Below are 27,144 nucleotides of genomic sequence, written 5' to 3'. Positions count from 1 at the left end.
GTAAGAGCCAAAGGTAAGTTTTTGTACTTGCTTTCTTCTTTGTTTAGTAACTTAGATTTTTTTTTTGAAGGTGTCAACATTTTAATTATACTTATTTTAAAGTGTCCTGGAGAACAATGATTCAAAGAATTGAGTTGGATGTACTGACTTTATATTTTTCTTGGATATTTCTAAAGCATGGACTTGCTCAAACCTAAGGCAAAATATTTGACCTTACAGTCACTGCAGATGCCAATATAATTACAGTAGGTTCCAATATAGTACAGATGAAACAAGTACACAGACACATGCTGCATTCTTTGCACATTTAAGTAGCAGATGCTTATTCAGATGATTAAAATTTACTCAGAGGATATCTATGTGCATATATATAACTATATGTTTATATAATTATAGAGAGTTTATATTTAAATACAGTTGTATACAGAAATTTGGAATTGCTTTTTAATATGCAATAATTTTGGTAGACTAAGAGAAATATTGTAAGCATAATAATGTAAATAATGTAAGCATGAAAAAGGCATAAAATCATTATAGAATCCCAGTGAATGACTGCTTGGCGATGCTTGTTATTTTATCTATAGTTTGTCAGAGAAATCAGATGTTCCTTTCTTAAAAACCCAGTTGCACTAAAACCAGACAGGGCCTTCTCGGCATGTCTTCAGTCCTGTACACGAGAACTTGTTGTTGGACCCTTTAGGCAACACGGCAGAATTGAATTCTACCTTGAAATGTAGCTATTTACATCCTTGACAGGAATTCAGAATATAAAATATAAAGGGAGAAAAGAATGAAAGTTCACATTTTCATTGACTACTGAACCGTTGCCAAGAAGTTGCAAACAAATTTATTTTCGGGCTGAGGTTACAGTAAATAAATTGGCAAACCTGGGGGACTTTACTGTTAGATTTCATTTTCTTGAAACATGGCATAGTATTTTTTTTCACAAAATGTGAATGTTGAACTATCTTGTAAACTGGGGTTCCATCATAACTTCATAAGGTACTTGTATTTCAATATTGAACTATATGGAGCATTGAAGCCTTCTGCACAGTCAAGTGAAACAGGCCCTTGGTTTATCCAGCAAGAGCTAAAAAGTTTGTTTGAGGAAAGCACAGAAAGGAAAAAAATGAGTTCCTTGTACTGCTGACCATCCCCAGTGGAATTTCATATCCTTCTGCCTTACCCTGTTTAATAAAGGCCTCTTTCAAGAAACTGAAATTCATACTATCTATCAGAGCATTCAGGCTTTAAATGAACATTAGTCATGAACTTCACTTTATATATAAACATATGCTAATATAATACAGGATTGTAGTGCTCAGTACCTATATATGAAAATAAAAATTGATAAACTCTGAAAAAGAAAAATTATAGAGGAAGTTACTGCTAAATAAATCAAAGCTCTCAGAAACTGATGCAGTTTGAATCACTGCTGGAGTGATATTGTTTACCAAGAAAGTAATTGTGTCATTGTTTAGTTCAATAAATGTTAAGCTGTCAAAAAGGAAGATGGATGATGAATCATGGAATCCAGTCTCTAAGTGGTATACTTACAAAATAACAAATGTCTGAAACAATAATTTTTTTGTTGACAAAAGATAGTATCATTCAATATTTCAAGGAATCTAAAGAGTCTTCTTCAATGTAGCCCTTTACAAGATAATTATAATCAAATATTTCTGTTGACCCCCTTCTGTCAGCATTGAAAAATGTCTTTAAATATTTGTTGACATTTATTTTATTGACAGGGATCTGAACATTATTTCACTAAATGAATCACTTAAATCAGGTAGCCCAATAACCATAATAACTTAAATAATAATGTTGGTATTTGTTAAGCGCTTACTATGTGCAGAGCACTGTTCTAAGTGCTGGGGTAGATACAGACAGGGTAATCAGATTGTCCCACGTGAGGCTCACATTCTTCATCCCCTTTTACAGATGAGGGAACTAAGGCACAGAGAAGTTAAGTGACTTGCTCACAGACACACAGCTGACAAGTGGCAGAGCTGGGATTCCAACTCATGACCTCTGACTCCTGAGCCCGTGCTCTTTCCACTAAGCCACGCTGCTGAACCTCTACTAATATAGTCGGTGTGAGATAGATCTTTTCCAGTGCATATATTTTTCCTAGGCATAAGACTGAATTTGTGGAAGTTGTATTAACTTTTTCAAGCCATTAGAGGTGAATGAGGCATATCATTCTGAAAGAGAAGCACAGTTTCCAAATCTGGCTCAGACCCTTTCTTCTTCCATGCACTTCAGTTACCTCAATTACTACTGCTATAAGAGGGATTTGGTGAAGATAATGGAGGTTATGTTTTTTGTATCATCCTAATGTCCTGGAAGAAAGGCTAGATGAAACTAATGAGCATAACTCTAATATTCTTGTTGATTAAAGTCAATTATACAAAAATCAAACATCTTTCAGAACTCAGTGTCACTTTTTTATTGGACAGCTTCTTTTGGAGACATGTAGATCATTCATATCTAATATTTATGGGCATTCCCTATGTTTGTGATTCATTTTATTCAAGGTCGAAGAATGAAGACCGTAGCAAATATTGTCCTGGGACTTTTACTCCTTGAGGCGGCAGTGGCTGCTCCTACAATACAACCCGTTAACTATGACTCTGATACCTATGATGTCACTTTGGAAGACTTGGATAGTTTATACAACTATGAAAATGGCCCCATTGATCAAAGAGAGGTAACTTAGATTTTTTTCTGGAGGATTTTTCATTTTCTCCATCAGCGAATGGAGAATCAATTGCTTAACATCATCCATATCACTTTCTGATATATCACCCTGTTCCAGTCACATCTGAAAATGGTCGTCATGCCAATTGCTAGGCTACTGTTATGCATTTCTCCCAGTGAGCGTTATGGCAGATAATCTCGTCCACCAGTAGGTTCATATTTCAGAAGGTGATCACAGCACTTTGCCAGGTGAAACAATTCTTCCTTTCCCCTTTTCCCCTCACCGTTTCCCCATGACAATTCCCCTGGGATTACTCTTCTCTATATGATGAGTTTAATGAAAATGCTAAGAAGAAAAAAATCTAGGAAGACTAATGCCCTAATCTCCAAATGGTAAATGGATTCATTTTACCATATATGCTCCATAATGACTGCAGGAAGATAGGGATCCCTCTTTCCCCTTGTTCTCAATAAAAATGCAAGAGAAAGGCAGGTGAGAAAAAGGCGACGAATTTAACATTTTGCACAAACCAACTGATGTACTATTTTTGGGATAGAGAATAGTAATGATATCCGCACACCCATTTTTTGTCATAAGACTATCTTGCACAATGATACTGAAGGCCACTGGGAATTCAAAACTAAAGATTCAACACTTAGTCTGACCCTCTTTGGCTCCCTTGATGACCTTTTGATAGTCCGTAACTGTAGAAGATCATGTTCAATTTTGATGATATTTTTGCAGATTCTATTATTCCTGGAGTCCAAAATTTAATTTTTTTTTCCTGACAAACACCAGGAGATTGCTTTCTTGTAGTTCTTAATGACATCTCTATAAGGATTTTGTGGGCTTTAATGGAGTCCCTTACGGCAATACTATTAGTACTGAGATGTCTACCCACTCTAAGAAGGTATTCAAAAAGAAAAGATTATGGGAAATGTGGGTGGAGTGGGACAAGAACATTTATATTATTTGGGTGGATGTGAGACACTAAGAGTAAAACAAGTGAGATTACAGTTAAGAAAAGGAAATTGGAAGAATAAAGTGTTGGAAACAAAAATGAGGCAGATTCTTCGTAGAACCTATGTCATTTCCTATCAGTAGGCTTATTGCTTGACTGCTTAAGAAAGTCAATCACATCTTTTAGGCCACTAAAGAATCATTTAATTCCAAAACAAATTAACCTGAAACCTTAAAGTCTGTTACTTTCCAAAGTGTTTTTCCCAAGCTTAGTGATTTGAGTGGTTTACTTAAACTATGACCATTTTGACAATTACTGTTTAGATAAAGAGGCATAACCTAAATTCAGAAAAAGTAAGAATGAATTTTCTCAACAAGTGGGTCTGCTTTGCCTCCATTTTTCTGTTTTTTGCTCAATATCCACTTTCTCTGATCCCAGTATAATTTGTTTTCCTATTCATTTTTTTTTTAAAAAAAAGACAGGAAATGTTAATGGAAGTTTGGTTGCTCTCTGCATTTTTCCTTCTCCATGGTACTGTAGTTCATATTTTTGTGTTTTTAGGATTCCAAATCTTCCTTATGCTCTCCTGTCTACATATTTTATCATATTTTTTCCATCCTCAACTATTTGATTCATCTTCTTTCCTAGGTTCATCACAATTTACCATCTCTGCTGTCCTCTCAGCCAGTCAATCAAATTTATCATGGGCAGGGAATGTCTCTGTTTGCACACTGTACACTGTACACTGTACACTTTGCACACTGTAAGCTCTTAATAAATACGATTGATTGAATGAATCAATACTGAGAGCTTACTGTGTGCAGAGCATTTTTATCTACTCCAGTGGTTAGAACAGTATTTGGCACAGAGTATGCATTTAACAAATACCTTCGTTAGTATTATTATTATCACTAAACACTTGGGATAATACAATGCAAAAGATACATTCCCTGCCACAGTGAGCTTACAATGAGTTAAGCAGTGTTGCCAAGTGGATAGCGCACAGGCATGGGAGTAAGAAGGACCTGTGTTCTAATCCTGGCTACACCACCTCTGTGCTCTGTGACCTTGGGCAAGTCACTTCACTTCTCTGTGCCTCAGTTATCTCATGTGTCAGTTGGGAATTAAGATTGTGATCCCCATGTGGGACAGGGACTGTGTCCTCCCTGATTGACTTGTACCCACTCCAGCGCTGAGAATAGTGCTTGGCACATAGTAAGCACTTAGCAAGTACTATAAGTATTATTATCATTATTCATCTATTAGTTGCTAGAGCTGTCAATGTCTCTGCAGGGATTTTTCATCTGACATTTGAGATTCAAAGTTGCTTCTCTACTTATCCATACTTTAATGGTATTTATTAAATAAATAGGAAAGCTTCTTGTGAGCAGGGATCATATAAACCAACTCTATTATAGTATATAGTCATAGTTTTTATTGAGTGCTTACTGTGTGTAGAGCAGTGTGTGGAAGGGGATATAGGCAGGTGGGAATTAGACATAGTTCCAGTTCCTCAGCGAGCTCAAAATCGACTTTCCCCAGTACTTATTGCAGTTCTCTACACACACAGTAAGCACTCAATAAATATCACTGATTTATTGATGTTCTGAGACTAGAAGACCTCAAGCAATTATGTCCTGCATTCCTGATTTATTTTGTCATCAATTTATAGAGATAACTACTGTCTTTCCATTCCTAAAAGCATGGGCATTTTAACCCAGTCCAAAAGGGAATGAGAATGTGTTCTGGTTGTCTTAATATTTACATGCTATAAAACTTCCTCTGTGTGTTTTAGATTGATTTCAACTTTTATAAAATATCTCAGGCCCTCCAAAATACATTACTTTTGATTATCATATTAACTCAAGATTTCAAGACAAAGGGTATTTTTCAGAGTAGATTTATATATTTTTATTTAATATGGTACTTACTAAGTGTTTACTGTATGTGAAGCACTGTTCTGAGTACTGGGGTAGATAAAACTGAATCAGGTTGAATGCAGTTCCTGTCCCACATGGAGCTGACAGTCAAGTAAAAGGGAGAATAAACTAAGTTAAAGGGAGACTATATTCTGACAAACTGAATATTTCTAAAGACTTTTCTTTGAATTTGTATAAATGCTTACCCCCTCTCACACACATAGGCCGACCATAATTCTCAAAGTATTTTATTTGCGTAATCTGAGCCAGATAATTTTGAAAAATGTCAGACGTCCAGAATACTAAAGGCAAAAATCATTTGATATGGAAACTGGGTAAAAATATTAAACAGAATACAAATGGATATTGCTGCATGGCAGAAACTTTCCTACTAAATGCTGTTTCTAATTCCTCGGTCAGAGTTCCTTAACACTGTAATTAGGCCTATAAAAGAGGACCAGGTTATGAATTTAACATGAACTTAGATGTCTGAGCCCAGATAAGCCTCTAAAACCCGAGGGAATGCAGATGCATATCCTTAAGTAAAGCAGGGTTGTAACGAGAGACGAAAACTCTTTCTGGCAACTCCCAGTGGAATATCGCCATCCACAGACAACAGGAAAAAGGAATAGAAAAAAAGAAAAGGAACAAGTAAGAAATCCCGAGGTCCCGAAGGAGACAGAGACTTGTGAGGAGTATTTCTGAATACTTGAACATTCTAATGTATTTGACTCCATTTTACATCAAATTTTGAGGTTTAATACAATGCTCGGCACATAGTAAGTGCTCAATCAATCGATGGCATTTATGGAGCACTTACTATGTGCAGAGCACTGTACCGAGTGCTTGGGAGAGTACAATATAGCAGAATTAGCAGATGTATTCCCTTCCCATAACGAGCCATCGATTGATTTGGGAAATGACTAGAGTTTAGTAGCCTTCTTTGTTTGGCCAGTAGAAAAAGCATCACCGCTGTGGGCAGATGATGTGTCTACTTACTGTTGCACTGAACTCTTTCAAGTGCTTAAACACAACAAATGCTCAATAAATATAACTGAATAAATGAATGAATCAGGAGAACTGGATTCTGGTTGAGGTTTCGTCTGTTAAGATTATGCAGTCAGTAGTGGAGGTTTTTGCCCAAAGGAGTAATCGGTGCGTTCCTTGAGGTGTCCATATCTAGTAGGCACTCCGAAAACGTCTGAACAATAGATGGGTATCATGATCAGCAAAGACTGGTGGGGCATCAAGTCAACTGTCTTCACTGCCTCAGTATCACAGCATAGCCTAGTGGATAGGGCACGGGCACGGGCGTCAGAAGGTCATCGGTTCTAATCCCGACTCTGCCACTTAACCGCTTTGTGACCTTGGTTGAGTCGTTTCGCTTCTCTGTGCCTCAGTTACCTGCTCTGTAAAATGGCGACTGAGACTGTGAGCCCCATGTGGGACAGGACCTGTGTCCGACCCAACTTCTTTGTATTCCATCCCAGCGCTTAGTGCCTGGCACATAGTAAGAGCTTAACAAATGCCGCAATTACTATAATTATCATTTTAATATTATCACTATGCTACAGTCCCTTTGGCAGTAAGTGGGAACCCACAGGTTTTATAAACAACTTCATAATACGCTGCATTCTTTTCCACCTACTCACTCACTGTCCACCATGTCCCAGTGGAAACAAGACCGCGGGGGTGAGGGACAGAGTGATACTGCACTAATCATTTAGACACCCCATCCTAATAGTGTCAGACCTAAAGCTCAATCGTCGCTCTAGATGGGAGACTCCCTTAACCAGACTTTAATGCTGCCTGTTAAATAACAAAAACAACAAGGAGACATAAAGGATTTGTACATTTGACCAAGGCAGCCACTTGTAGCGAATATGTAAGCTCACTGTGGGCAAGGGAATGTGTCTACTAGCTCTGTTATATTGTAGTCTCCCAAGCACTTAGCACAGTGTTCCGCACACAATAAATGTTCAAATATGATTGATTTACACGCTATAACTTGAGTAATCTACCCAGAGCAAACATTATATTTCAGAAGAGATGACAAAAGCTAATCTAGTAGTTATAAACCTGGAACCAAGCCCCCCTACAACGTGTTTAAAATCATGCTCTTCTTAAGTTAGGAAACTGGTAAGGGAAAAAAGAACACTACATGTTCTTTATATTAATATTAATGTCTATCTCCCCCCCAGACAGTGAGCTCGTTGTGGGCAGGAAATGTGTCTGATGTTATATTGTACTCTCCCAAGAGCTCAGTGCAGTGCTTTGCCCATAGAAAAGGCTCAATAAATATGACGATGATGATTATTAATAATAATAATATGAATTCTTACAGTTGGCATAATGGCAGCTATAGATATGACTGAAAATAGCAAGAGAGAACGGAAAAATCAATCATATATTTTTAATACATTTTCAGATCTCTATTACTTCTCTCCGAGAATCTCCTTACTCTAACGAACCTGATATCATCATTGTGTTTCATTGAGATCGGTATGCGCAAGGGCTTACTTTGACTAAACTTCAACCCTGAAGAATATCCAAATACACAGAATTCATAAGCCATTCTTTTTCCTTTCTTCATCTTGTCCTTATTTAGGATCATTCAATGCATTCAGGAGTGATGACATCTCAAAAGCACTGAAAACTGTCTCACAAAATATATTACACATCTGGCCACACATTAATGCTTACGACGGCACTGGGACGGAGCACTACAAAACTGCCGACTGGGTGGTTGGTTGGTTGGTTGGAAATGGAAGAAAGCATTTCAGAATTAGATCAACGGTTCAAGCACGGCTCTTGCCAGCTACAGATGGGAGTCATTGGTCTCACTGTCCGTAACTCAAAACATAATCACCAGCTCTGACATATGGGCTTGTTAGCAAGCATTGCCTTCAGGCTGTGATTGGATGGAGTCAATTACTTGCCTCAATAAACTGCCCTCGATGTGAATTAAGACAATTATAAATCCATTTAAGGAAGAAAGCTTGCTCTCTATTTTCTGAAATTTTGTCTCAAACGTGTAGAAAATAAGGTTTAAAAACGTTGGGAAGTAGGATGGCCTAGGAGATTAAAAAAGTTGGGAAGCAGGGTGGCCTAGTAGAGAAGCACGGGCCTGGGAATCAGAACCGGGTTCTAATCCTGACTCCGCCACTTGCCTACTGGGTGACCTTGGGTAAGTCACTTCTCTGTGCCTCAGTTTCCTCAACTGGAAAATGAGGAGTCAATAGTAGTTCTCCCTCTCACCTAGACTGTGAGCCCCATGTGGGACAGGCCCTATCCTGAGTAACTTCTATCTACCCAAGTGCTTAGCACAGTGCTGGACACATACCATGATTATCATTAGTTTTATTTTCAAAGAGCAGAAATAAACAATCCTTCTTTGGTTTTACTAGGAAACGAAACCCACAAAGTGAAAATTTCAGGCTTATTGTATAGTAGTCTGAGTAAACTGGTAACCAGATATTGTGTAAGCCTCAATTCATGGCAATACATTGAAATTAAAAAAAAAAAATAGAATATTTTATTTACCTAAAGTGAGATAACAGGACTACAGTCAAGCTTTATGATATAGAGAGAACTCTGCCTATATTATAACCAATTCATTACAGTTGTAACCACAGGATGTAAATCTATATGCTATCTTGTTCTAGATCAGAGGAAATTTTGGCACTGATTTCTTTTCACCCCTCCCAAAGTGATGCAAAATGGGAAACACGGCTCCTTGATGTTACTGTCAAATTTTAGTCTTTGTCTGGAAAATTCTTAGCGGGATACTCCGGTAGCTTTTTGGCAGTACTCTTTTAAATGCCAGAAGCATGTGGAAGCAGCACTATTGAATTTCTTGGGGCTTGGAATTTGTCCTTTCGTTTGCATTTTCATTATGGACTGTAATATAATAGCAAAATCATCGTGCCCAGGGCTACCAAGCCCATCCAGTTAAAACGTCTAACTGGAAAAAGTCAAAGTGAAACCAGATCAAAACTAGCAGCGATTTCTTATTGATATTGGCCAAACAGAGCAGCTATTAACGAACTTGGTCTGATGTAATCAACCAATCAATCGATGGTATTTATTGAGCATTTTTCATCTGCAGAGCCCTGTATTACGAGTTTAGGGGCAGATACAATCTCGGCCCTTAAAGATTTTATAATCTAGAGAGAGTATACAGTCTAGTCGCCAAGCAAGCTAGGATGTCGTGCCACAAATATCCAGTCAATGTAATGGGATAATGGAAGTAACTGAGACGAGAGCATTTCATTTTACTTTCAGTGAATGTTTTCCTGAGGGACACACCCATAGATTTCCAGAAATGAGAGTGTTTTTTTCTAATCTCTTCTAATAATCATAATTTCCTACCCTTTAACATCTCACTAGGAAATTGCAGTGGATTCTTCTTGCCTAATTCTATATGTTTCTCTCCAAACCCGTTATTGTATCACAAAGAGGAGATTCGATATTATTTTATGTTATTTTACTCTGAATTCCAAATATTTATTTTGGCGATACTTATTTTCATTCATTCGTAAAGCTACCAAACAGGAAATCCCATCGCATTTCTTTTGCAGAGAGAGAAAACAAAGAATAACGCTCGACTTCATCTCAAGAAAAATAATCTCTGCCCTACTGAGACTAAAGAAAAGTAGACAATGAAAACGAGTATTTTAAATCATGTCCAAAGAGTCTTAAATTCCCAAGTCTCCAAGGTCCAGTCCTATCTGGAGAGCTTGTGATATAGGCAGTGGGGATTCAGATGCAAAAATCATTCAGTAGATTCTACCACTTTTAGTTCTAAAGGGCATTTGGGGTATTTAATAATGTTGGTATTTGTTAAGCGCTTACTATGTGCAGAGCACTGTTCTAAGTGCTGGGGTAGATACAGGGTAATCAGGTTGCCCCACGTGAGGCTCAAAGTCTTAATCCCCATTTTACAGATGAGGTAACTTAGGCACAGAGAAGTTAAGTGACTTGCCCACAGTCACACAGCTGCCAAGTGGCAGATCTGGGATTCGAACCCATGACCTCTGACTCCCAAGTCTGTGCTCTTTCCACTGAGCCATGCTGCTTCCCAGCATGGCAGATATTTATTTGGCAAATAAAGGTGCCTGGATTAAAGGCAAGCCCCAGAACAAAATACAGTGCTTAAGTGTTGGTATTTGTTGGTATTTGTTAAGCGCTTACTATGTGCAGAGCACTGTTCTAAGCGCTGGGGTAAACAAAGTGTTTTGCACACAGTAAGCTTTCAATAAATACAACTGAAGGATAGCAGGTAGGTAAGTATAGGGCCAGAGGAATGACAAAGCAATGAGAGACTGAGAGGGACCGGAAAAAAATCTAGAATTAAAGCTACATGTTAAAATTTCTCCTTTTTCTGTATTATAACAAATGTGACTATTTCCATGCTCCTACACATATTTAAGTTCCTAAATCAATCACTCCATTCTCCAAAATTTTGAACTTGTGTGGCAGTTACCTCTGTCATCACTATTTTCCACCTATACACTGCTATACCACATCACAGAAAGTTTTCTCTCTTGCACGCCCGTCAAAGGGCAGGAACTGTCTCTATCTGTTACCGCTTTGTACATTCCAAGCGCTTAATACAGTGCTCTGCACATAGTAAGCACTCAATAAATATTATTGAATGAATCTCTCCACTCAGTCTATGTTCACATCATGTGATCTCCGTTATCAATCAATCAATCAATAGATCTTATTGAGCACTTCATTATGCACAGAGCACTGTCCTAAGCCCTTGGGACAGTACAATATAACAATACAACAGACATATTTCCTGCCCACGGTGAGTTTACAATCTAAATGGGGAGATAGACATGAATATACATAATTGAATTATGGATTTGTACCTACGTGGTGGGGATGGGAAGTGGGGGGAATGAAAAAAGAGGGGTTGAATAAAGGGACCATCGAGTAGTCTGTAATGCTGCTCTCCCTTCTTTTCCTATGAACCACTCAGCAATGGTGCCGGTAATCCTCAGGCTTTATTGTTGGTGACTGTGCCGCCTTATCGTTGTTCACGTTAGTAGCTTGAGATTCATTCATTTCATTCAATCGCATTTACTGAGTGCTTACTGTGGGCAGATCACTGTACTAAGCGTTTGGAGAGTATAAGTCAGCAATAAGGAGAGACAATCCTTGCGCACACCGGACTCATGTCCAGGTGAACCAGCCATAAAATAGCCGGACACAGAAATCGCTCTGTTTGTCTTCAGGTTAGTCTGAATTTTGAGCCATGATGGCCCCTTATCCTGTCTTCTAAAGAACACTGGATTTTCTGAATCAGTTTCCTATATCTCTGCTTAGTCTAGCAGTCTTAGATTGCATGCTTTCTCACATATTTTGGTGACAGTATTCACTTCTGTGTTACTAATGGGGAGTTGAGATTTTTGGTTGTGTATACAGTTTTCCAGGTGTGGGCCGGTACATAACTGTATTTATAAATGAATATTACTTAATAGTCTCCAGGAGGCAGAGAAAAAAATGCCCAAGCTATCTTCTGACCCTCTTAACCCAAATGCATTTTGATAGGTCTTGAGACATTGATAGATGCAGAGTCAGGATCATGGAAATCTGGAAAAATAAGTAATGTTTGGTCATGTTTCACTTGTTCCCTCTGGGCTAGGCAGTTGTATAAATACAGTACATTAATGATTCTTTCTTGATTTTGGAGCTGGGCTTTACAATATTAAATTAAAACTGATAAGATTAAAGTTAGAAGTATAAACTAGACATTTTTAATAAACTCCAGAAGGTCAAATGAAAAAGGCACCCAATAAAGTCTCCACAGTTTTATAAAACTGAAAATCATTCCATCCCTTAGCTTTGCTCATCCTCAACATTCACTATTAAATCAATATATACGAAATGGTTTCCGGTGGGACCAAGATCATTTTCCTTCATTGACTTAGATGGCATATGGGCTTTCCTAAAACACAGAGAAGTCATTTTTTAGTAGACAGTATAGGCAACTTTTTTTTGCACTGAATTTAAGATTCAAGTCAACGAGTCTGAAATAGTTTCATTTCTCCCTTTAGGCTTCCATTCCAAATACATCTGCCTCAATTTCCTCAATTCCATTTGACTTTTTATTTATCCCTGAGACCATTCCTTCTTTTATTGAATCGCTCTGAATCATTCTCTGGAAGCAGTATGCACAGTGCTGTGCACACACTAAGTAATCAGTAAATCCAATGGAATGAATTTCTAGCTATAACTGAGCTCACCAATTCATAAATATTATTACTTCTACTCCCACTACAAGCGAATTCTATTAGGTGCTAGCAGCACAATTTACCTCATCTGTAAAATGGGGATTAAGACTGTGAGCCCCACGTGGGACATCCTGATTCCCCTGTGTCTACCCCAGCGCTTAGAACAGTGCTCGGCACATAGTAAGCGCTTAACAAATACCAACATTATTATTATTATTATTAAGAAAAAATCCAATATGGGACAGAGACTGTGTCTCATCTATTATGTTTCAATCTAGCCCAGTACTTAGCATAGGGCTCGGCACAAAAGTGTTCAATTAAAACCATAACTACAATAAACTCCGGAACGTATTTTCCACCAGCAAGTAAGAGACCTCCCAAACTTGGGAAATCAACCAGAATATGTAATACTACCCTAGTTTCTACTTTTGAATAACTATCCCCTACAGTCAAAGCCATGAAAAATGGAAGAGCGCTCAATCTGTTAATAGTATACACTGAACACTTACTCCATGAAGAGTATTGTACTAAACACTTGGGAGAGTACAAGAGAACCGGTAGACCTGATCACTCTGAAATCGGGGAGATTTCTGTTCGGAGGGACTTGAAGAATGGAGTTTTTCCAGGCATGGGGAAAGGACTTTCCCAGAAAGAGCACAGGTTGGGGAATCAGAGGTCGTGGGTTCTAATGCCGGCTCTACCACTTAGCTGTGTGACTTTAGGCAAGTCATTTCACTGCTCTGTGCCTCAGTTACCTCATCTGTAAAACTGGGATTGAAGACTGTGAGCCTCACGTGGGACAATCTGATTACCCTGTATCTACCCCAGCGCTTAGAACGGTGCTGTGCACATAGTAAGCGCTTAACAAATGCCATTAGTTTTGAGTTTTGACTTGTGAGAGAGGTTAGGCTCAGGGAGATGGTGATAATAATAATGTTGGTATCTGTTAAGAGCTTACTATGTGCTGGGCACTGTTCTAAGCGCTGGGGTGGATACAAGGTAATCAGGTTGTCCCTGGGGCTCACAGTCTTAATCCCCATTTTACAGATGAGGGAACTGAGGCACCGAGAAGTTAAGTGCTGCTTCCCGTGATCTGGAAGAGGCAGAGAGAGTAGGTACAGAGAAAGTTAGAGAGTCTTAAAATCTCGTGTAGTCTTGTGAAATAGTCAGTAGCTTCTGTTTGGTGTAGAAGAAAATGGAGCAACATTGGAGGTTTTTAGGAGGGGAGAGTGATTCACATTTTTGGAAGATTATCCAGGCTGCAGAGAAGAGAATTGACTAAGGAGAGATTGGAGGCAGGGAGACCGGTGAGCAGGTCACTATGTACAATACATACACATTATGTACATATGGGAAATCATTTATGTACATGGCATGTACATATTCCACTATGTACAATAGTCTTTTCAGATGATAAGCGCTGAAACCAGGCTGGCGATATTTATATGCAACATTCTCTTATACATATATTGGAAGAAAACTGGCAGGATTTAGCAACAGACTGAATGCCAAAGGATACATGAGAGGCATAAAAGATAGCAAAAAGTTTGCACATTTCAGGGCCACTGAGACTGGCATTATCGTCATGTAATGAAAAAGCTAAGAAAAGGTATGGGTTCAGAAGGGAAGAGGAGCACTTTCAGCAATTTTGCCTCAAAGATGCAGGCAGGATGTCGGATGTGAAGATATCCTGAAGGCAAGAAGAGGTGCAAGATTATAGATCAGGTGTGAGATTCTGACAAGTGAAATACAACTTGGGAGCATCAACATAGAGGGTAAAGCTGAAATGATCAATCGGAAGAGGAGTCCTAGAACAGAGTTCTGAGGGACATCCACAGGTAGGGGATGAGAATAATAATAATAATAATAATGTTGGTATTTGTTAAGCGCTTACTATGTGCAGAGCACTGTTCTAAGGCCTGGGGGAGATACAGGGTAATCAGGTTGTCCCACGTGAGGCTCACAGTCTTCATCCCCATTTTACAGATGAGGGAACTGAGGCATAGAGAAGTGAAGTGACTTGCCCACAGTCACACAGCTGAAGAGTGGCAGAGCTGGGATTTGAACCCATGACCTCTGACTCCCAAGCCCACACTCTTTCCACTGAGCCACGCTGCTTCCCATATATATGTTGGTATTTGTTAAGCGCTTACTATGTGCAGAGCACTGTTCTAAGGCCTGGGGGAGATACAGGGTAATCAGGTTGTCCCACGTGAGGCTCACACTCTTCATCCCCATTTTACAGATGAGGGAACTGAGGCATAGAGAAGTGAAGTGACTTGCCCACAGTCACACAGCTGACAAGTGGCAGAGCCAGAATTCAAACCCATGCCCTCTGACACCCAAGCCCGTGCGAAACTGATGGGATGCCAGCAAAAGCAGCATGGACTGAAAAGCAGCATGGCCTGGTGGAAAGAGCACGGGCCTGGAAGTCAGGACCTGGCTTCTAAGCCCGGCTTTGCCACTTGCCTGCCCAATGACTTTGGGCAAGGCATTTAACTTCCCTGTGCCTCACTTCCTTCAGTGGTAAAATGTGGATTAAATACCTGTTCTCCCTCCTACTTGGACTGTGAGCCCCAAGTGGGACAGGGACTGTGTTTGACCTAATTATCTTGTACCTACCCCAGTTCTTAGAAGAGTGTTGGACACATAGTAAATGCTGAACAAATACCATAAAAAAAGAGAGAGAAGGAGCAGCCAGAGAGGTAGAAACTAAACAAAGAACTACTGTTTCAGGTGGAAAAAAAAAAGGATAGTGTTTCTAAATGAGTGGAGTTCTCAACAGTACGATGACTTTTGTGAAAGTGTGTCCTGATATAGTTGTGAGTGAAAGTAAAGAAATCAATTTTCAGAAGCTTTTTCTGATTGTCTTAAAATGAGAAACAGAAAACAGAAGTTATTGTAAACTAAAACCTTGTGACTCTTGAAAACAGACGACAGCTTTTCCAATTAAGTTAATATATTTTTCAGTGCACAGTTCACTGAGGGTTCAGTTTACCTTTTCTATAATAATTGGGGTATTTTTAAAGCGCTTACTGTATGCCAAGCACTGTAGTAAGCTGTGGGGTAGATACAAGATATTCAAGGCCTGCATGGGGCTCACAGTCTAAGTAGGAGGGAGAACAAATATTCAGTTCCATTTTGCAGATGAGGGAACTGAGGCACAGAGAAGTTAAGTGAATTACTTAAAATTGCACAGCAGGCTCGTAGCGGTGGCGGCATTCAAACGCAGATCCTCTGAGGCCCAAGCCCGTGCTCTTTCCACTACCAACACTGCTCACTCTATGAGTGTAACTGCTCCCACTTCTTACATCTACTTTCTAGACTTTCTTCCAATGCATCGCATTTTTAAAATTTTGTAATTTCTGTTCAGAAAAAAAGCCATCCCACATTTAACGCAGAGGTGGCTTGCTCTATAGATATTTTTGCTAGACGTAAAAAAAGCTCTTTCAAAATCAATTTTGATTATAAAGAATGGCATACAAAGTGCTGGAAGCTAAAGGAATGAATAGCCTTGTTTGACGAGATCGATCCGCTGGTGCAGCCGCGATGGAAATTACGCTCAACTTCAGAAGAACATGGGTGACCTCTTGTGGTGCAGGCTGATGATCCGTGAAACTCCATGACAGGATACTCAAAATGATGAACAAAAAATGCAAGTCTTACCTCTCTGTTTCCCCTCAGATTGAAATTGTTACAGTGATTCCTTCAGGGAATCGAGAGCTACCTACCCCTCCGCCAGAGGAGCCCGAGGAAGAAGAATCGACACCTAAGCTCATTGATGGCTCTTCCCCTCACGGTCCAGAATTTCCTGTCGTCATCTTCCCACCAACAAACGAAGGTTGGTGAAATCAGCTCTTTATGACAAGAGTGGTGACAGCGGCCCCCTTCCACGGCTCCCACTCCAACCTCTATCTTCCCAGGCCTCCCAATTGAGAAGGAAGAAGTTACACCGAAAAAGAAGCTTAGCTTTTGCTAAATTAATCGTCAGGTCACTAGAGATGACATTAATCTGCACTCTCAGTGGAGTGGAAAGAGCACAGCTCCGGGAATCAGGAAACCTGGATCCTAGTCCTGGCTCCGCCTGATAAGGTTAGGCCAATGCTGGTGAAAGATCCACCCGTAGCCTTCCGCGGGGTGAAGAGATCCAAGCAGGAGTCCTTAAATGCAGCCGGCTGAGTGGGCAACGAAGACTGTAGAAGTTACCAAGAAGCAGTATGTCTTAGTGGAAAGAGCACGGGCCTGAGACGTGACTCAGGTGATGTGAGTTCTAATACCGGCTCTGTCACCCGTCCCCTCTGAGATCTTGGGCAACTCACTGTGGCCTAGCGGCTAGGGCACAAGCCTGGGAGTCAGAAGGACCTGGGTTCTAATCTCGGCTCCGCCACTCGTCAGCCGGGCAAGTCGCTTCTCTTCTCCGCGCCTCAGTTATCTCATCTGTAACCTGATGATGATGGCATTTCTTAAGCGCTTACTATGTGCCAAGCACTGTTCTAAGCGCTGGGGTAGATACAAGGTGATCAGGTCATCCCACGTGGGGCTCGTGGACTTAATTCCCATTTGACAGATGAGGTAACTGAGGCATGGAGAAATGAAGCGCATGCCCAAAGTCACACGGCTGACCAGTGGCGGAGCCGGGATTAGAACCCGCGACTCTTTCCACTGAGCCACGCTTAAGCCTGTGAGCCCCAATTTGGTGGTATCCACTCCAGCACTCAGTACAGTTCACTCATTCAGTCATATTTAATCCCGGCTCTGCCACTTGTCAGCTGTGTGACTGTGGGCAAGTCACTTCACTTTTCTGTGCCTCAGTTCCCTCATCTGTAAAATGGGGATGAAGACTGTGAGCCTCACAAGGGACAACCTCATTCCCCTGTATCTACCCCAGTGCTTAGAACAGTGCTCTGCACAGAGTAAGCACTTAACAAATACCAACATTATTATTATTATATTTATGGAGCGCTTACTGTGTGCCGAGCATTGTCCTGAACCCTTGGGAGAGTATAATACAGCAATAAAGAGAGACAATCCCTGCTCATGACTGGCTCAAGTCTGGGAGGGGCAGGTACCCGGCATATAGTAAGCGCTTAAATACCATTACTATTATTATTTTATTATTGTTTTTCTCTTTCAGATCTTCCTGCTTGCCTTCTGTGCTCCTGTGTGAGCACCACTGTCTACTGTGATGACCATGAACTCGACGCGGTGCCCCTATTGCCTAAGCAGACTGCTTATTTCTATTCTCGGTTTAACAAAATCAAAAAGATCAACAAAGATGACTTTGCGAATCTAAGTACGAATAATAGTAAAGCTACACTTATTTTCTTTCCATCTACCTCACGTCTCTATAAGCTGCCAAGTATCAGACTGTGAACCAAACTTAAGGTCTGGAAATAAATCAGGCATTAATATTTTCACTTAAATGGACACTTTCATTATCTTTGCAAATTAACGATGGAAGAATATTAAAGGTAATTGCAGGCATAATCCAAGAAGAGGTCGAATGAATAAATCAGAAACCGAATTATTTTCACCTTCAACTCTGTATTTTCCACTGACTGAACATCATAAGACCATTAGAGCCGATAATAGAATAACTAGTCAGATCTTCCATTCTCCCAAACGACCCTCAGAATCTTCAATCTAATCACCCATTTCCCCAGCCAAGCACTCTTATATTACTTGGCCTTGTAATGAACTGCTTAGCGATAGGCCAAGATGAGGATACATTAATTACTGTGGTCTATATAGTACAGGAACTTGCATTTTAATGACTACTTATTTTAATTAATTGAGTAGTGACTTTTTTATCTGTTATTTTGACAGCTGGAGAACATAAATACTTACGATCGAGAAAAGTCACTTTCACAGAGCAATAATCTTGCATTTGGCAAAATTGTCTACTGAATATCATGAAACGTGTTCTACATAAAAGTGACATATTTATGACGTTTTACAACTCCTATGAAAGCTTGTTTCTTTGCTTAAAGTGCAATAATGTCTGAGGGGGGTAATGATAAATATAGGTCATTTAACTAGCAAGCTGTTTAGAGCTAATCAGGTATAATTATTTCCCTTTCACCTTTAGATAAGTAAAGTATTCTAGAGCACTAAGTGTTTTTCCATTCCTTCACAGGCGATTTAAAGAGGATTGACCTGACATCGAATTTCATATCTGAGATCGACGAAGATGCTTTTAGGACCCTCCCCCAACTTCGGGAACTTGTCCTCCGTGACAACAGAATTAGGCAACTCCCCGAGTTACCACCCACTCTAACATTCATTGATATAAGCAATAACAGGCTTGGCCGGAAAGGGATCAAACAAGAAGCATTCAAAGTAAGTTTGCGCTGCAATCTATACTCTCCTCTGTCCTACTCCTTCCCATTCTGTTCCTATTTATGCTTATGGGAAAATATATAATATTGTAGGATGGTTTAATTTGTACAATAACCTTTATTGGGAATCCTTAGAGTTCCCAAACCAGGAAAGTTTAATCCAGTAAAGAGGGAGGGCAGTGAGAGAGAGACAAAGAGAGAGGGGATTTTACAGTTTACAGGAGAGTAAGAAATGACATTCATAGCAATTTAAAAATAAAAAAAGCATTCAAATGAAGCTGCACCTTAAGGAAAGTTAGTTATCTCTGATGCAACCTCTGGTGAAAGCCCTTGCAATCTTAGTATGTTTGGGATCAATTCTCCCCTATTTTGAGCTCAGTGACCAAACTGGTTTAATGCAAAGAAAATGCCATAATATTTAGGACATAAATACATGGACAGATGAATTAGGGACAACGGATAGGTAGATAATTGTTCTGGTTCAAAGATGACACTGACTAGAGTTAATCAATAAATCAATAGTATGGATTGAACACTTACTAAGGGCAAAGCACTGTACTAAGCTGTTGGGTCTTGGGAGAGTACAATACAATGAATTCCCTGCCCATAACGAGCTTTACAGTCTGCTTCAGTCTGTGCTCAGTGTGATTTTGCTTCACACAACCCCATGAAATTTATAGAATATCAGAAGAGTAAAGGTGGGCTTATTTATATCATTATTATTATTGTATTTGTTAGGTGTTTACTATGTGGATAGCACCATTGTAAGAGGTGGGGTAAAAAAAATCAGGGTGGATACAGTTCCTAACTCACATGGGGTTCATAATCAAAGTAGGAAGAAGAACAGGTATGGAATCCCCATTTTACAGATGAGGAAACTAAGGCACAGAGAAATTAAATTAAGGTCACACAGCAGACAAGAGGCACAGCAGAAATTAGCTCTTTGTGGGCAGGGAAAGTGTCTGTTCATTCTTGTATCGTATGCTCCCATGAATTTAGTACAGTGCTCTGCACACCATAAGTGCTCAATAAATACAATGAAATGAATGAATTGATTATTCATTCAATAGTATTTATTGAGCGCTTACTATGTGCAGAGCACTGTACTAAGCGTTTGGAATGAACAAGTCGGCAACAGATGAGACAGTCCCTGCCGTTTGACGGGCTTACGGTCTAATTGGGGGAGACGGACAGACGAGAACGATGGCAATAAATAGAGTCAAGGGGAAGAACATCTCATAAAAACAATGGCGACTAAATAGAATCGAGGCGATGTACAATTCATTAACAAAATAAATAGGGTAATGGAAATATATACAGTTGAGCGGACGAGTACAGTGCTGTGGGGAGGGGAAGGGAGAGGTGGAGGAGCAGAGGGAAAGGGGGAAAAGAGGGTTTAGCTGCGGAGAGGTAAAGGGGGGGGTGGTAGAGGGAGTAGAGGGAGAAGAGGAGCTCAGTCTGGGAAGGCCTCTTGGAGGAGGTGAGTTTTAAGTAGGGTTTTGAAGAGGGGAAGAGAATCAGTTTGGCGGAGGTGAGGAGGGAGGGCGTTCCAGGACTGCGGGAGGACGTGGCCCAGGGGTCGACGGCGGGATAGGCGAGACCGAGGGACGGTGAGGAGGTGGGTGGCGGAGGAGCGGAGCGTGCGGGGTGGGCGGTAGAAAGAGAGAAGGGAGGAGAGGTAGGAAGGGGCGAGATGATGGAGAGCCTTGAAGCCTAGAGTGAGAACTCAGGTCCTCTGACTCTCAAGCCCATGTTCTTTTCACTAATAATAATAATGGTGGTATTTGTTAAGCGCTTACTATGTGCAGGGCACTGTTCTAAGTGCTAGTCCACGTTGTTATTTTGGGGGGGATTTAGGTGAGGATGAAAGAGGTTCAGACTCTTAAAAACCGGTAGTTAAATTCCACTTTCCCTAAATCACTTGTATAATATTTCTCCAGGATATGGATGATCTTCATCATCTTTACATCACTGATAACAATTTGGACCACATTCCCCTCCCTCTCCCTCAAAACCTCCAAGCCCTCCATCTCCAGGTAAGCTGGTAACACAAAAATCGGATCAGACCATCACCGGAAAGTACAGATGTGGGAGAGGTAATGAATAATTGCAGTATGGCGGTAAATTTCAACAGCCATTTATTTGAACATTTAAAGGTATTTTAAATATGCTGTAAATATTGAATTAACACATCAAATTCATTTGAGGCAAGAATTTTAAATATGCCAGGGTGTTTCCCTTTTAAATAGATTAACATTCATTATTATCCTTCTTCTTTTCCTCTTTTCCACCCCTTCTCTTTCCCCATTTAACCTTAGCAGTAACTATTCAGGGTTGGTTTGCTTACTACCCTGTCAAGGCTCAAAGTGGCCGGGCAAGCGGTGGTGGACACAAGCTAATCCGTTCAGGCACAAAGCAAACGATTCCTTTTCCCGGTGCTTCGCTTGCCGACAGATGCCTTTGTTAGGCTTCCTATATATTGTAGGTCTGTATTATTATTATAGAATTCATTATAAGAATTCTTATCTAGTATATGAATTCTATAATATCTATGTGCATGCAATAAGCAAAAGAGGGAATTTCTCTTTTGTGAGTGATTGCCCCACAACTGTGTACTTCCAGTGTGAGTTTACAATTTTCAAGTGAGGGGAGAACAAAGAGCATAATCAATTTGATGGTGCTGAAGGAGACTACTAGAAATTTGATCCATTCCCAGGTAATCTGAAAACAAAATATCAACCGGGGAACAATTCTGTAATTATTTCTAAGGCATACTGGAAACAGAAAAGGATCGGTTGAAAAATACTTCATGGAGAAACATGAACCAATTAAAGCACTTGGCAAACACCAGATACCATGGTGTAAATGGTGTTAACTCATATTGGAGCAGCTTAATGATGATGATTCATTCATTCATTCAATAGTATTTAGTTAGCACTATGTGCAGAGCACTGTACTAAGCGCTTGGAATATACAATTCGGCAACAGATAGAGACAATCCCTGCCCAATGACGGGCTTACAGTCTAATCGGGGGAGACAGACGGACAAAAACAAGACAACATAATAATGATGATGATGGTATTTGTCAAGCACTTACTATGTGGGAAGCGCTGATCTAAGCCCTGGGGTAGATATGGAGTAATCAGGTTGTCCCAAGTGGGGCTCACAGTTTTAATCCCCATTTTACAGCTGAGGTAACTGAGACACAGAGAAGTTAAGTGGCTCGTCCAGGGTCACAGAGGAGACAAGTGGTGGAGCTGGGATTAGAACCCATGTCCTCTGACTCCCACGCTCGTCTTCCTTTTCCCCCTAAACCACACCGCTTCTCTATGCGCTCTGCATTTCTGCAGCCACAAGCCTCTCGCCCAACTCGAGTTAACTGGGCCATAATGCTGTTCTGGACAGTCATTTAGGATCGGAAGAGGGCAAAACTCCCCACTTAGAGAAGTGATAATTTACTCCTCTGGCTATTCCACAAGAATTTCCCACCGCTCACCGATTCAGCACCAGAAACAACCTGCACGAACCAGGACCAGGGTCCATTTAACCCGACTTGGGTGATGCAGCCTTATGAAGGTGGACATTAGCATTAGTTTGGATAATAATTTGTAGGTTATTGGCTACTATAGGCTACCGAGTGCCTTGTTGAATCTGTGATAATTGGATTCTTTTATAATCTGTTTCTCCTTTTAGAATAACAACATTCTGGAGATGCACGAAGATACGTTTTGCAATGTTAAAAACTTGACATATGTACGCAAGGCTCTAGAGGATATTAGGCTTGATGGAAATCCTATAAATCTGAGTAAAACTCCTCAAGCTTACATGTGTCTACCTCGTTTGCCAGTTGGTAGCCTCATCTAAAATGGAAAATGGTCAACATTGTCACGTGCCATCTCTAAGGACAAAAGAACAGTCGATTCTCCTTTAGTAAAGTAACCAAGGGTGCGTTCCGAGTTCGGTATTCGGAAGAGTTTCGTGAATCGAATCTCAAAAGGTAATGACATGCTAATAAAAGTTTATTATATATGAAAAAGCCAGATGCATACATGTGCAAAATGAAATACATGGAATAGAAAATACGCATCATTTTTATATGTAATCAAATTCACTTTCCAAGTTCTGGAGTTTCGTAATGTTATATAATTTCAAATTATTTACACAATGGAAAGAAGAAAAAGAAGCATATGAGCCAGGGATTGGCTGCTTTAGTTGGATTTAATAATCTTTCAAGAAGTTTCCTTTTGAAAATGTCGTCGTCGAGATTCTAGATTGTTTTGGAAAAAAGAAAAACAAAAAAATCAAATATAACTTGTATGGAAAATATTGTATAGTAGTCATGAATAAATGTGAAGATCGCTATACTGAGTAAATAAACATACCCAAAATATTTGTCCAGCCTTTGAAATTCCAATAAGTGTTAGCCTTTGGATGAGACAACTAGTTTTATCCTGTTTTCATCAACAACTTGTCCCTTGTCTGAGAAGGAAAATATAACAAAGTGGAGCAGATGGCTCAAAGAAGGCTAGCCTTTTGACACAATCTAGGAAGAAATTGAACAACATGTATTAGTGCAATCTAATAGCTTGCAAAATAATTATCTGAAGTTTGTTATCTTGGTATACTTGATAGGCATAGACTATGGGATAGCTCAACAAGTTAAAAATACTAAGTAACATGAAACAAGGAGTCTGAGAATTTAAAGTTGTGACCATAACTTCACCTGAGTTTTTGCTTCCGGCGAACGTACTGAATAGAGTAGACTTCCTGGAACAACTGCAGAGGCGTCGGGAGAAGATTGAAAACAGAGTCACTTCATAGAACTCCAGTTGATTGATGTGGATAAGAATGGATCATGTTTTCGGCGGGGGGCATTTAACAGTATTTGTTAAGCATTTAGTCTGTGGCAGCCACCGTACTAGGTGCTGGGGTAATAATGATCATGTTGGTATTTGTTAAGCGCTTACAATGTGCAGAGCACTGTTCTAAGCGCTGGGGAAGATGCAGGGCAATCGGGTTGTCCCACGTGAGGCTCACAGTTAATCCCCATTTTACAGATGAGGTCACTGAGGCACAGAGAAGTGAAGTGACTTAATGTTGGTATTTGTTAAGCGCTTACTATGTGCCGAGCACTGTTCTAAGCGCTGGGGTAGACACAGGGGAATCAGGATGTCCCACGTGGGGCTCACAGTCTTAATCCCCATTTTACAGATGAGGTAACTGAGGCACAGAGAAGTGAAGTGACTTGCCCCCAGTCACACAGCTAAGTGGCGGAGCCGCCATTCGAACCCAAGACCTCTGAGTCCCAAGCCCGGGCTCTTGCCACTGAGCCACGCTGCTTCTCAAATACACTGTTTCTTTATTTTAAAACTTTACTTTAAAAATACACTGTTTCTCCCCTGCGGGCGTGAGTTTTTCTGGACAGGTCAGTGATGAAGGAAAAGCGTCAGAATAATGTGAGCTGTTGGCTGCAAGGGAAATACAGTTTGTTGTAGACAGGAAATGTGTCTTTCAACTCAGCTGTACTATATTCTCTCAATCAATCATTCATATTTATTGAGTTCTTACTGTGCACAGTGAGCTCGCAATATAACAGAGTTGGTAAACACACTGCCTGCCCGCAATGATCATACAGTCTTGAGGGGAGACGGACATTAATAAAAATAAATTAGATTGCAGATAGCCCAGGCTTGGGAGTCAGAAGTCATGAGTTCGAATCCGGGCTCGGCCGCTTGTCAGCTGTGTGACTTTGGGCAAGTCATTAACTTCTCTGTGCCTCAGTGACCTCATCTGTAAAATGGGGATTAACTGTGAGCCTCACGTGGGACAACCCGATTACCCTGTATCTACCCCAGCTCTTAGAACAGTGCTCTGCACATAGTAAGCGCTTAACAAATACCAACATTATTATCATTATTATTACATGAGCGCGGGGCTGAGGGAGGGGTCACTAAAGAGTGAAAATCATAGTGCAATACTTAGCACAGCGCTCTGCACAGAGTAAATACCATTGGTTGATTGGTAGATAAAGGTGAACCTCGACAATCTTCATAGGCCGATTCGCTTTCAGGATTGAAGTGAAAGATACGGATCTGGACCAGGTTCACGGGACCAATATCTGGTCCAGGCCTTGTTCTGGTCATCCCTATTTGGGATTCCGAGTCAGTTCCAGGATCACCTGAAGGTTTTGGAAACTCTGGGGAGAGCAGAAAAACTCCCATTTGTCAGCTGTGTGACTTTGGGCAAGTCACTTAACTTCTCAGTGCCTCACTTACCTCATCTGTAAAATGGGGATTAAGACTGTGAGCCCCACATGGGACAACCTGATTCCCTTGTGTCTACCCCAGCGCTTAGAACAGTGTTCGGCACATAGTAAGCGCTTAACAAATACCAACATTATTATTATTATTATTATTATTAAATGTGAAAAACGGGAGAGATGCCCGAATAAAACAGAGGGTGCCGGAAACGCAGATGAAATTAAGAACGAAGGGATATGAATAACCAGGAAAGGTGATTACTCTTAAACGATTATTTTCAAAAACTAAGCTATGGGCATTATGGAAATGAGGAGCGGCATGGCTTAGTGGGGAGAGCATGGGCCTGGGAGAGGAGCTGGGTTCTAATCCCGACTCCTCCAGTTGCTCGTGATCTTAGGTGAGTCACTTAGGTCTCGGCGCCTCAGTTTCCTCACCTGTCAAATGGGGTTTCGGTACCTGCTCTCCTACCCCACTAGGCCGTGAGCCCCATGTGCGACGGGGATGCCATCTGACCCCATTAATTGTAACTACTCTGAGGCTCAGAGCAAGTACTTGCTTGACACATAGTAAATGCTTAATACCAGTAGAAAGACAACCAAAAAAACTAACGTGTCTGGTAACGTGGCGAACCAGGAATCAAGTTCTATACCCGACTGCGCATCTGAAAAGGAATGTACCGTTTATTCCCCTTTCTAAACCAGAACTATCATAGGCACGCCTTCTTTCGCTAGCAGTTCCATCAGTATCACTTATTTTTGACTGATTATTTAGTTACTGGGGAAAACGAGATCAACAGACTACCAGCTCCAGTTCATACACCGTATCATCAGGAATAGGAGGTGCACAGAGGAATAAGGGAGAAGTGCAGGGATACGTACGGATTTAATTTTGTCATATTCAGAGCATCTATTATCGAACCTCTTAGGTTGCTTTATTAAACATCAATCGAGACCTGACCGATAAACGTGACTTGATGCAGACATCTTTCTGCACAAAGATATGTGACCGTCAGGCCTCGGCAGTATTTTATTTATGAACTCGGTACGAAACTCAAATCGTACGTATAAATCTTAATTCGTATTCCAAGACACTAAAATACCTAGTACAATTCGATGGCACCGAATAAAGAAATAAAATTAAGCATCTCGGACTACGTGAGAGTAATTTTTGCAACGTAATGTCTGCAATTGTCTCTTTAAAATGATTTGAGGGTCAGAAATTTAGTCCTAGCGGTGAATTTAGCAAACCCCTTTTTACTGACTACTACTGCCATCGTGAGAAAGCCAATAGAATTTCAAATCATTCGTTTGCACAAGACTACATTTAATAAACGACTACGATGTGTTCAAGATTTTAATGTCTTCGAGGAGACGGCCTAGTACCAAACATGCCCTGCTCTAATCAAAATGAATTCTTCTATGTAGAGAGATTATAAGAAGCAGTATATTCCCTGAAACATTCAGCTCACTTGATGGGAGTAAAATCCACTGGAGAGCCACTTCCTCTCTACCGACCCGTTTTGCTCCGTAAAAGTCGTTCCTTCCATTTCTCTATCATCCTTTTTTTTTAAAAAAATGTTTTTTTGTTAAGCATTTACTACGTGCCAGGCACGACCTGGGCCTCTCCAGCCTCTTTCCACTGAACCACCCTGCCGGTGATGGGGTGGTCCCACCGTGAGGGGCTCACAGTCTTTCTGCCCATTTGACAGATGAGACCC

General features: G+C 40.5%; 1 protein-coding gene and 1 long non-coding RNA gene across 3 annotated transcripts; one reads left to right on the top strand and one right to left on the bottom strand.

Annotated features, from left to right (window-relative positions):
- The first annotated feature begins 2,548 nt into the window (after positions 1-2,548).
- EPYC (epiphycan) lies at positions 2,549-23,555 on the top strand. Its single transcript, XM_001512042.3, has 6 exons — positions 2,549-2,713; positions 16,513-16,669; positions 17,963-18,121; positions 18,965-19,167; positions 21,107-21,202; positions 22,861-23,555. Exons 1-6 carry the CDS (start codon positions 2,549-2,551, stop codon positions 23,029-23,031), a joined length of 951 nt encoding a protein of 316 aa, XP_001512092.1. The 3' UTR covers positions 23,032-23,555.
- On the bottom strand, positions 23,367-25,371 carry LOC114816472. Of its 2 annotated transcripts, XR_003764246.2 has the most exons (4): positions 25,176-25,371; positions 23,891-23,943; positions 23,550-23,710; positions 23,367-23,434 (listed from the first exon to the last, which is right to left on the bottom strand). It is a non-coding gene; the product is annotated as an uncharacterized LOC114816472 (long non-coding RNA). The 2 variants fall into 2 exon arrangements; XR_005660779.1 differs by lacking the exon at positions 25,176-25,371 and having other exon boundaries at positions 23,891-24,040.
- Positions 25,372-27,144: the final 1,773 nt, after the last annotated feature.

This window comes from Ornithorhynchus anatinus, chromosome 14, assembly GCF_004115215.2.
Source record: "Ornithorhynchus anatinus isolate Pmale09 chromosome 14, mOrnAna1.pri.v4, whole genome shotgun sequence".
Lineage (NCBI taxonomy): Eukaryota > Metazoa > Chordata > Mammalia > Monotremata > Ornithorhynchidae > Ornithorhynchus > Ornithorhynchus anatinus.
The sequence above is the reverse complement of the archived record's forward strand: the minus strand, read 5'-3'. Positions and strand labels throughout refer to the sequence as shown.